The 12741-nt window shown below is 33.4% G+C and overlaps 1 protein-coding gene across 3 annotated transcripts in view; it reads left to right on the forward strand.

Annotated features, from left to right (window-relative positions):
* The first annotated feature begins 1588 nt into the window (after positions 1-1588).
* Positions 1589-12741, forward strand: part of LOC149927153 (rap guanine nucleotide exchange factor 6-like) — a 112014-nt gene continuing 100861 nt past the window's right edge. Inside the window, exons 1-4 of one of the 3 annotated variants that reach the window (XM_090159035.1) lie at positions 1589-1762; positions 1937-2202; positions 2270-2397; positions 2731-2814. In XM_090159035.1, coding sequence (XP_090015161.1) covers positions 2134-2202; positions 2270-2397; positions 2731-2814 — 281 coding nt within the window. In that variant the 5' untranslated portion in view covers positions 1589-1762; positions 1937-2133. The remainder of the gene's footprint in view (positions 1763-1936; positions 2203-2269; positions 2398-2730; positions 2815-12741) is intronic. The other 2 variants (XM_090159034.1, XM_090159033.1) reach the window with 2 other exon arrangements.

Here is a 12741-nt window from a genome sequence, read left to right on the forward strand (position 1 = left end):
CTCCTATGGAATGATATAATGGATAATTTTGGTTTTAAGTTCTTAGTAACTGGAAGAATTAGTCAAGATTTTTAGAAAACTACTTTGGTTCCATTTTCCAATAAGGAGACAATTGAGATCTTCCAAATCCTCAACAATACCAGGCAGCGTACAGAGCTGCATCAGTCAATAGCCTCTTAAAACCATCAGATTCATATTGAATTGACAATTTGGATGACTTTATTTTAAACAGACTCGTTTAAAGTACCAGCTCCTGTACCATGATGAAAAATTGTCCAAATATGATAACCATTGGGTTTTGCAAGGTAAAGGACAATTCACTGACAAAGATTATATTTAATTAAGATTTGGACAGCCCATAAAATATTCCACTTTAGATTCCACGAATTTCTTTTGATATATTAAAAAAGTACAGTTGATAATAATGAAATGAAATAGGGAGGGATTTTTCTTGTACTTACTTTTATATTTCTTACGAAATCAACTGTTTTACTTAAATAGTTAAAATAATTCAACATCACAGCTGACTGAGCTGAATTCAACTTTAACCTACTGAGAGCAAATTTTATTTTTCTTTGATAAGCAATTTTACAGTGCCATCGTGTGTCCGGGAATTGCAAACACCGTCGTCTGCTTCTTCAACGCTCTCATGGGGAAAAAACGTACCACGAAATTTTAACATTACGGGGATAGGAAGAGGCGCCTCTCTGTAGCGAAGCGACTTTACACTCTCTGTTTTAACTATGTATATTTTAATACCATTCCGTTTTAAATTTTTATAAGTACTTTAAAATAGCCTGTAAGCTTAGGTTGTATAATTTAGATATTATTTTAACTCACAAGGAGTTTAAAATTAAGAAATCCAAACGGTTAATTTCTACGGAACCCCACGCCACGTGTATTCGAATTAAACAAAGGACGTTTAATTCTAATTTAATAATTTCATCCTTTATTATGCCTATGCCCTTTTACATCCTTAATTATTTATATTTAAAACTCCTTGTAAATATAATTTCGATAGAGATTTTGGTCCGCGAGAGAGGGCGCCACGCTATAAATTTTTACCAAGGATGCCTTTTTTTTATTCCCCCCTTCTCTCCCACTAGTGGGTGTGAGGTATTTCTCCATGATTGAATGCACCCCCCTTGCCCGGAAGGTGATGCTTTTGGAAGCATTTCATTTTTACTCTTTTTGATAGAGCCGCCACTTGCTTTAAATTTTTGATGAAAGGTCAGATTGAAACCCAGGAACTTCTTGTTGAAACATGGACCACGGCCATATGATTTTCAGCATATCCTCGATCGAAAATACCCTCTTTCGGCGGCTGTCGAAAATTTCGAACTGCTCGTTGTTTATTGCTGATGGAATGAGAAAGCACTGACTTCACAGCGCCATCTAGATGTTGATAGTTGATGACGTAAAAAATGCGTAATATGTTTTCTAATATGGTGTAACATAATATTGGTGCCACATTTATAAATACAATATTTAATGAAATTTAAACTCAATGAGGATAAAAAAAAGACAATTTTTACTCCTAGATGGCGGCTGCAGTCCACCCAAAAAACCAGTTTTATCTATTTTCATTGGCTCATTCAAATTCCAAGAAAGCGTCTGCCTCATCCATCGCATCACTGATTTTCGGAGACGCATAAAATTGCAGCCTCATTAGTTTTGTTTTAAACTATTTTTTACCTTTTATTATGTATTTAAGTTGTACTTTTAATGTTCCCACGAGTATATTTTAGATACTTTTCGCACGGTAAGATATAAAACAATCCACTATATCTTTGAAAAGTTATAATGTAAGTCGTTAACACGTTATGTATGCAGTCTATTTGCAGTAGGCCTATGCCTTGGCTACTTCTAACTTTCTGTACCTTGTTTGATTCGAACAAAAATTGGCTTTAATACTGATCGCATTTTTAATTTACAGAATTTGTTTGTTTTTCGCCTGAGCTGATGAATGAAGATGAGGGCATGCAATTATGTTATGGAAATTTCATTTTGCTTTGAAATGAATATATAATGCCAACGTTTATAATTTGCATGAGAACCCGCTCAAAACCTAATCACATTGCTATTTATTTACGAACTTACATTGGAAATCCAAAATTTATTTCTTGAAGTACTATGTCTGGCTACAATGACATAATATTTATTAATAGTTTAAAGAAAGATCTGGAATGTAGAAATACAGAGGTAACGTACTAACAATATTTTAGTTACACAAATATTTTGGTAATAACTAAATTAAATTTGTATACAGGATTTGCAAGTTATATACTCATATTTGCATGGCTTGGAAGCCCTATCTTCCTTAAGAGAAGCATCTCTAAGAACCCTTTGCAAGAGTGTGCGGTACGAGTTCCATGAAGCCAATGAAATTTTATATTGGTAAATGTTTTGCTATAATTAAGAAAAATAAGTGAGGGACAGATCATTTCTTTAATTGTTGATTGGTAATTTTGAATCCTGATTCAAATTTCAAAATATGAGTCTGATTTGAAGAGTTGAATGTTAATTTCAAATATTTGGAGCATAAATTGGCTCCATTTTTTAATATAACCAGTTTCTGTGAATCTTAGAATAACATTCTAGATTTTTACCAATTTTTACCTCTAATATCAAAATTTTCAATATTATTTTCTGAAATATAAAGAATGACTGACCTTCTCATGATTTTTGTGTAAATTCTTTGAAGATATACTTTTTATTTGTTTATTGTAGTCGTGGACAACTAAGTACTTGTTGGTATATATTGCTGTCAGGTTCCGTTTTTATTGATGGCTCTATGTTTTTACCACGAACTAGGTATGTCCCAAACTGCACGTTTTGCTTATCTCTACCTTTTACATTGTGGTGGGTGTTTCATAAGGATTGGAACGATTTAATCCAGCAACGAAACAATCACACCAATTTATTAAGTGTTTTTATCATTTTTGCTTCATTTATTTCTGCTTTTAATTAATTGTAAAAAATAGATAAGGGAATGAGCTTATCTAATTAAGAATGTTATTGTTTTAATGGTTTTTTTATTGGTTGCTCTTACTAGGAACTATGTATTTCCTGAAAAAACGCCTGTTTATTTCTGTTTTTAAATCTGTTGGTACATAGACCATCTACCCCAAAAGGGACATATATCGCTGGTAGTAATTTAGATTTTATTATTTCTGGAAAGTGATGCGGCTTGTTTAAGAGCGCGACATCTCACGGCAAGTAGAGGCAGTTTTGAATGTCCAAAGACGAGCACGCTCGACAATAATAAAAAAATTATTGTAGAAACTGGCTCACGCACGACTTTTTTATTTTAATTTCCTTAAAAAAAAGAATTTTCTCGAGCTATTTTCTGTTTGCTGTATAAAAAGCCGCATCACTTTTGATACACCTTTTTTCGAGGTTGATGCGAGTCCTTCTTGGGGCAGGTGGTCTGTGGCTGGTAGATGGCGACACATTGCGAAAAATGAGGTATCGATTAATAAAGAAATAGATAGATGGCGGTAGCTGTTCCTATTTTTAACCGTAATATTTTAAAACGCCGCGTAACCTGTTATCGGAATTACCTATTGTATTTTTTTGTACTATGAAGCCTTCTTATTCGTAATTATTCTACGAATAATATGAAAAGTTACGAAGTGCTTTTCCAATAAGCTAGGCTTAAATTTGTTTTTACCTTTAATTTTTTCAATTTGTAAATAATTCCTAATGCGAGCTCATTATATTTCTTAGGAAATAATGATTTTTAACTACATCATTTTGACCAAAATATTAGTACTCCAAAAAGTAGCTGAACCAGTTAAAATCAAGGTTAAATGAAAATCCGGTATTTTAATATTTTTCGTATCAGTACACAGATTTGTAGATTGAATTCTTTCATGGGGAAACAATTTTTTTTAGAGCAGACTGTTGGAGAACCGAAAATTGATCCTTCACCACCCTTGTGTCTCTTTAGGGAGGTTTTTCGCGCGTTCTAATTCAGAGCCACCCCCTTCTTCAACATATTTCTTTGATATTTTGTTTTCATCTGTATTGGCCCTGGGCCAACTGTACCTTTTCTGCCTATAAACAGTTGCCTCTTCATGTATGACCTTGTTATGTAACTAATATTTCAACCCTGCTAGGACGAAGCTGTTATACTCTTTTCCCAAAATCCCAGTTTTGTGTTTCCCTTAATTCAAACGTATTGGCTAGTTAATTGACTTCCAAAGTATTACCAGAAGTATATAACAAATCTCATAGGAAAAAGTGTGCATCATCCTATGTTATTCGCCGGAGATATCTAGCTGAGCTGGCTTTCTTTTATTTTTCTAAATATTATTCTGATGAAAAAATGGTGCCGGTGTAAATACAGTATATTGTGGTTAAAGGGGTTTTACCTCGAGTTCTTTGGTTTCCTCTTCCATAAAAGCTTCTTGAGGTTAGCGGTAATACTACTTTCCATAAATTCTTCATCGACTGTCTTGTCCCCTTGCTGAACGTTACTGCCAGAACTTTGACAATAGCTTTGGCAGTACAATGATGAAATGGTTTTCAGTCCAGTCGCGGTACCACAAACTCTATATTTGACTTTGTTGGTGAGTTTATGGAAACATCTATTGTAATTGTAGGGAACTGTTGGCTCGCGTGGCATGCAGGGCTTGCCACCATCCTCCAACACATTGTAACCCTTCTGAATCAAAGGCATTGAAAGTCGCTAGATGACTTGGGCCTAATGTGGTGCATAGGGTATTAGCCTAGCTGATTATTGGGAAAATATTTCTACGAATTTTAATTTCTTTGTTTTAAGAATTTTAATTTTTTTATTTCTACGAATTTTAATTTCTTTGATTTAAACTTTTTAATTTTTTAATTATACGAATTTTAATTTCTTTATTTTACGAATTTTAATTTCTTTATTTTACAAATTTTAATTTCATTATTTTACTTATTTTAATTTCATTATTTTACGAATTTTAATTTGTTTATTTTTCAAATTTTAATTTGTTTATTTTTCAAATGTTAATTTTTTTATTTTACAAATTTTTATTTCTTTTTTTTACATTTTAAATGTAGTTTGCACTAAAAATTAACCCACTAAAAAGAATATACACCCCTGGACGTAGGCAATCCTCGTTACATCGGTGCTTAGGTGTAACTGAACAAGACAACACATCAGGGGTGTATTTATAACAACAAGGACGGTTATAACAATGCTTATAAATAACCCCTAATCCTATTGTTTCCGTGGGGAACTTTTTGTTTCGCTCGATGCCTTCGCAATGGGGAGGGGGGAGTAACGAAACCCCCTGTCTTTCTGAGGTAACATTTCTCCCGAAACCCCCCTCCCAAGTCTCTCCTCCGTGCAGTTAGTGTCAGCGGGTAGACTGACTCGTGGTTAGTTACCTGTTTGACCAGACTGGTACCGCGTTTTTACGCGAAGCTGCCCAAGGCGAGAGGAAAGTTTTCGTGTCTGCAGCGATTCCAGCGGAGTAATATTTCCCTCTGGTAGCGGGCGCCAGTTAGATTCGCGCGATTTCAGTCCGGGTCTGGAGAAATTTTATTTTGGAACATCTCTCCTCTTTAAAACGGCCAACCTTTTGCCAAAAAGTGAACTGTCGCTTTTTGGGCCCGAAACATCTAGATTTTTAGGATTAAATCGTGGAATCCGAATGGCTTCTCTGTCTCGGCATGGATAATTTCGGAGTTTCCGAAATGATTTTGCGGGCGTCCCGACTGTAGTCGCGTGTGGTGCTACAACGGACATTTTGCGCTTTTGGGTGATTTTAGTTTGAAGGTCGTTTCGAAGGTCCCTAATCTATTTTGCGCGCCAAAAACTCTCAGGACCCCCCGTCCGAAGGATATGATGTGCAGGTTCGTAGTTTTAATTTCACCGCAAATTAAGTCGGAATAAGTTCTTAAATTATTCAAATTCAAATATTTTTTATTATTTGATTTATTGCTTTTGTAAACGGGCAATTTGGGTTCTGCCAAGTTAATTCTTTGACAGTTTTGTGGGGGGTGTAAATAGGCCTAATAGGTTTTAAAAGTGGACGAAAGTAGCGCTGGTCGAAGAAAATGGACGGTTACGATAAACCTCGTTACGTTTCGTAATAAATTTAGAAGTCTTTTAATGCCTGGTGGGTGTAACTTTATTTAGTGTTACACTCGGATGCACTGCAAACGGCTCTACGCATGACCACTTAAATTTAGGAAATTCCAACGGTTTTACTATACAATAGTAATATTTGTTATACTATTGGAATTTAAACTAGTAGACTAAACTGTTTTTATAGATTTAAATCCTTATCTGCATAAACGAAGGCAAGCTGGTAGCGAATACTATGACGTTATAATATTGAACTGCATTTGACTTCAGTAGCAGCTAGGGGGCCTTGACATCAGGCGTACGTTTGAAAATATTTTCCGAAAATTCAAACTTGTTTCAGCGAATTTTTAATGTTCCCAAATCCCGAATTTAGCCGCTACAAAAAACTCCACATAGAAAATATTATTTTTAACCCGCGGTATCTTGTACGTTAAAATTTTATTTCTCGAAATACTCCTTTGGGCAAATTCCTTTTATCAGCTGGCGCCACCTAGTTTTATTATGTAGTTTTCTTTTCCGACACTCGCTTATCTTGAATAATTAGTCCGGATAATTTAGCAGAAATTAACACGGAAATGTAACGTACTGAGAATGTTTAGAAACGATAAGCCGTAATTATGAATTAATTATAAATCTGGTTAAAGTTGTCTGCTTTCCACGAAATTGAAATTGTTATGATAATTTTATGGTTTCCTAAACACTGTATATTTTTTTAATATTTCGTAATTAAAACGAAGTGATACACCTTTTCTTGTCAGTTTTATTGGCGTTAACGATTCAATCAATTTTATTATTTCATAAATTATGATAGTTAAAATAAAAATAAAATTTCCTGACAATTTTAAATATATGCATATTGTGTCTATTTCGAAATATTTTTAATTTGCGTTAGTCTATTTGTGGATATTTTTATTAAAATGTTAATATTAAATAAATTTTAAATAATTTCTTAATATTTTAATTTAGAAGGTTAGTAGACTATTAAAGGTATACTATTTTTTAATATCTATTTCATTTATAGATCAAAAGTATTTTTCATTCCTTAACTTCAGTCATTCGTGTATAGATGGCGCTAGTAATCCATAAAGGGAATGGATTTTTTTTCTTCAATAAAAACAACCGAGACTTAACTCGTATAGATGTCGCCAGGTGTGACGTTGATATTTAATTATTTTGGTTGTCCTAGAAAGGGAGAGCAGCTAAATTTTGAAGTACTGGTTTCCGTCTTTTACTACGGAATGATATGTTAAGCCATTGAAATAAAACATGTAACTTCGCACGCTAGTGCCAGGTAACATTCTCCCGGTATTGCAAGTTATATTTTATATTGAATAGAATTTTATATTATATCGGGTATTTTATATTGAATTTAATTTTATATTATATCTGGTATTTTATATCGAATTTAATTTTATATTATATCTGGTATTTTATATTGAATTTAATTTTTTTATTATATCTGGTATTTTATATTGAATTTAATTTTATATTATATCTGGTATTTTATATCGAATTTAATTTTATAATATATACTTCCGGAATTTAATATTGAGTTGAATTTTATATTATATACTTCTGGAATTTAATATTGAGTTGAATTTTATGTTATATACTTCCTGAATTTAATATTGAGTTGAATTTTATATTATATACTTCTGGAATTGAATATTAATAAAGATGTGTAAGTTGAAGGCAAATTCTGGTTCGTAAGGAAACTGAATTTCGCGTACCCTCTTAACGAAGCCAGAAGGTAATATATCTTATAATAGATAATAGAATTGCCTATAATGGATCGGGAATGGGGGGCCATTGTTATCTGTAATAACACGCATTGAGTGGCTCCGAGTAAGACGGTAGAACACTCGAGAGATAAATAAAATGTTATTTCCGCACGGACGATCAAATGGCGAAAAATTCCCCCTCGACACTTTCATTCGTAATATTTATTATCTTATTTTGGAGCCTCTTTATAATTGCGCGAGGGGAACTTTCACAATGAGTTCTTTAAACTTTCACTCTCCGATTCCAAAAAGTCTCTCTTTTTAATATATTAGTCGTGAAACAATAGATTTGGATTCGTATAATACGGACGTGGACGTTTCCAAGCTTTGAACTCGCTTTCGGGGGTTCTTGACCTTTTTAGATCGTATCAGGTTCGTCGTTGTCCAGGTGTAAACAACAGCACCCACCCCCTCTCCTACCTCAGCCCCCACCCCCTCTCCTACCTCAGCCCCCACCCCTCTCCTACCTCAGCCCCCGAATTTATATAAAAATAAATAATTGCTGGACTAAAATGTATCTTATTTATGTTAAATATTAAAAAAAAATTAACGTGTATTTTTATTTTCAATTTTCCTATTGTGGTGTTTATTTTTGTAACGTTAACGGTAAATGCGTTGCATACTGTGGTAAAAAAACGGGTAACGATTTGATTTTATTCGAAACATTAACTTTCTTTCGTTTTTATTTCCTTGTAGAAACAGATAGTAATTTTCGTTGTCTACCCTTATAACTATTTTCTTTTTGGAACCACACTTCGGTTTAAGTATTATGTTATTTCATTCAGTTTTCGAAGAAATATTGGAATACTGCCAAATATAAACTTAATAATGCGAATGGCTAGTGCCAAGTCTGGAAATTATATGTTTTTTTAGCTTAAAGGCCGACTACATAAATCTTCGGTTTACTCTGTCTTTCACTGGAAGTAGGCTGCCTGCATGTCACACGTGTATTGCAGTAAGCCTACTTCCAGTGAAAGACAGTAAACCGAAGATTTATGTAGTCGGCCTTTAAGTTCGATTTTTGATAAATAAACTACCGTACGCGAATCTAGAGAACAAGCTTGGTTCTTTTGGGCAGCGCCACGGTGTCTGATTTTGGAAATATTTCTACTCAAATATAAAGAAATATGAACAAAAGGGTTGTTGATTTTTTGATTTAAAAAAATTATTTATTTGATTCAAATCGGATTTTTATTGATTTTAATTGATTTTTTATTTTATTGATTTATGACTGTTTTCTTGATAAATAATTTGAGTGCAGTAATAACGTAAACTATATTTTAAATTAATCTTTATTAAATTTAAGTATCAATTAATAATAAAATTGAATTGCATTTTCTCTGAATTGAAATTTCTAAAGAACCTACTTTCGTACGTTTTCATAAATACATTGATTTAAATCTGATTATTTTATTAAAAAAATCACTGATTTAAATCAATTTGATTTAAATCAGACCACCCTGTTCCTAATATTTTTAGCGATGGTTTTACGATTTGTATTTGGGTAGAAATGTTTCGCGATTCTCCCGCTAGGAGCGCTCGCGGGCGATGCAATTTCAAGATGGGAATCCAAATCAATTTTTTTATCAATTTTAATCATTTATATTACACATGGTAATCGGGCAAAGTCATCCGCGCAAGCCCGAAGTTAGTTAATTGTCCAAGGTCTGATTCTGGAATCTTTCTCCTTCAAAGTGACGTCATTTTCGTCGTGTGTTTTATGTGTCAATTAAGCTCGTGACATCCCTTTGTTATTGTTCTTATCAGTTGTAATCGTGTTTCAAGTAATGCCACGAATTTCTTGCTGTTTCTTCGTTATCATGCCATAATCTATCTTCAAAGGGGAAGTTTTGATAGAGATTACGACCGAATTTCCAAAGAGTTAATGTGGCAATGTTTTGGTTAGGAAGACCTTAATCTCCTAATCTACGCAATTTACACCTGCTGTTGGCTGTTTAGGTTCCGATAAGGCTATATAACTCCCTCGATAATCTCTCACGTGCCATCATAAAACAGTGTTTAATTTTATCAGTTTCACTTCACTTTTAATACGACGTAATTTATTATAGTACTAAACGCGAGATCTGTTAACACGGCATGTTGAATTTGAAATTTATCATTGTTTCCTATTAAAACCAACCGTCCATGTTTCCATGGTGAGTTTTCTACAATTTATCATAGATAATTTTGTATCATTTTTATTTAATTATATTTATATAATTTATAAAATGAAATGAAATGTTTTGTTTAAAGTGCACTATAACAGTACAAAAAATACCTACAAGTTAATACAGTGCAAAGAGGTTTTCAAACAATATTTTTCAGAGCAAAGTTATGTAAAGTAGAGATGTGATAATTTAATAAGGTACAATTTAAATAATGTAATGAATATAATATATAACATTTTTATAATATAATATAATATAATATAATATAATGTATAAAGTAATATAATATAATGTATAAAGTAATATAATATAATATAAGGTAATATAATATAGTGTATAAAGTAATATGATATAATATAATATATAATATATATCATGTAATATACTATATCATGTAATATATTATATCATGTAATATACTATATCATGTAATATACTATATCATGCAATTTAAATAATGTAATGTACTATATTATTATGTAATTTATATTATAGTAATATCAAAGATATTACAACCATTAATTTTCATAGAGGCCTCTGTGGAGCTCAATCTTAAGTTAAATTTAAAACGAAGTCGTCTTTTATTGAATAAAAAATGCTGGGAATATATTTAAAACAAATTCTAAAAAAATAACAATAGTTTGTACAGTTTTCCCATGTCTCTGTCTGTCTCGTGTTCTTTTTTCTGTTGCTTTAAATATTTTTTCTGTTTCGAACTAAAATAAGAAACGAGAGAACCGACCATGCAATGAATGGTAAATTGCGCGCGAGGAATTTGACCTCCAGATGCCTGTTCCGAAAACATTTGGGGGCAAATTTTGCTATGTCACGAGTTTAGTTCGCGCCTAGGAAATAATGTTTTGTAGGAATTGAGGACACCTTATTATAGGAAGGAAATATTGTTATATTTATATTAGTCATATCCCAATATCGAAACGCTTTCTACATAGTGGTGTAGCCGCATTAATGTATTCACATTGATGGGGAGGTGAATAACTTAAATCAAATCTAATCTTCAAATCAGCTACGATGAAATAGACAAAACTCCATTCATTACGATAAATTATAAGTTATAGGTTTATTCGTAAATTTAGTATCCAATATGTTGGGTTTGAAAATTGTGGTATGCTTTTTCACGCTGTTGAAATTTCGCCTTTATCACATTGTATCATCATTTTAGATTTGGAGATCCGATGGGGATTGAAGCGATATTACGAATTAGTTCATGGGAAAAATAGCTTTGATTTTTTAATTAGTTTCTGAATGAAATTTCGATATGCGAATAAAACCCTATGGGTTATTGAACAATATTTTTTTCGAGTACAAGCGGTAACATCGCTCCTATAACACATACCGGTTTAACCAGCTCGAGCATTTTTTCCAAAGGTATTTAAAAGTTCTATATTTTAACTCTGATTTTAAGGTATTAAGAATACCGCCCTGGTTTTGTGCTTACGCTTTTAAAATCCGTTTCTGTCTTGTAGATAATTTTGCAAACAGGGTAGATGTAGAATGAATTACGAAGCGTCTATTTTTCAGTGGTCTTTTTAAATAGAGTGGATTTTAATTTTATTTTTTTAATATACGGAAAACGCTAACTCTACTGAAATTTCTGCTCTACTAGAATTGGCAACAGGGTAGATGTAGAACGACTCGCGACGCGTTTGATTTATTTTTCAGTGATCGTTTTAAATAGTAGGCATTTTAATCAAAAGAAAATATATTGAATATACAGACCCTTATTTTTCAAAATGATAAATGTATTCATTCTACTGATATTTTATTTATTTTATTAGAATTTGGCAACAAGGTAAATGTAGATCAAATCGCGACTCAATTGATCTATATTTTCGATTGATCATTTTAAACAGTGGGTATTTTTGATCAGTAGAAAAATCTACGCAATTTACTGTTCGCAAACCGTACTTCTCAAAATTCCCGAAATTTTGATCGTATTGCTTACGAATTTGTAATATCTAGATGGCGCCACCTTCGATTAGATCTGACAAATCGTCCGTTTGTTTGTTCTCCGTTTAAAATGCCGAGAACACAACAATCGACCTTTAAAGGAGTGGAGTTCAAAGCGTTTATAATTGCGAACTGTCGGGCATTGTGTCCGCTATCCCGCTTAAAGGACAATTTTTTGCCGTCTTCCGGGAGAGCCCACCAACAAAGGTTTTAATAATCGATTCGCGTTCAATAAGTGGTCAGTCGCAGTTGACCAGTACTCCGAGAAGGGGATCGATAGTAACCAATCGTTAATGAGACTGCCAAGAAAGGATGTCGGCTAATGGAAAAGCGTTATAACGAGCCTTCCTTCCGCGACTGTCCGTCAAGCGTCTCAAAATCGAAACTGAAGCCTTTGTTGGGAGGAGGCTCGCAGCCCCTTTTATCTCGCGGGAATCGCGCTAGGTGGCGCTCGACGATAAAGAAAGGGGGTGGCCACGAATGGATGGCCTTTGAAAAGTGACTTTCTCTCAATGGCCGCTTGATGACGCTTTTTTCCTACCGCCGAGAGAGCGAAGGGAATAGCCAGAAATTACTTTAGAAAGACGTTTAGTTTCGAAGCGGTGGGCGGGGCCTTCTCACTCTCTCTCGGCTTCTCCATCGCGTGGTTGTCATGGAAACGACGAATTTACGTCTTACGCTTCAGACCCGGCCTCCCTTTCGAAACCGGTGCGATTGAAACCGTATAGTTTCTGCCTAT

This window comes from Leiobunum rupestre, chromosome 9 (assembly GCF_980474605.1).
Source record: "Leiobunum rupestre chromosome 9, qqLeiRupe1.1.hap1, whole genome shotgun sequence".
Lineage (NCBI taxonomy): Eukaryota > Metazoa > Arthropoda > Arachnida > Opiliones > Sclerosomatidae > Leiobunum > Leiobunum rupestre.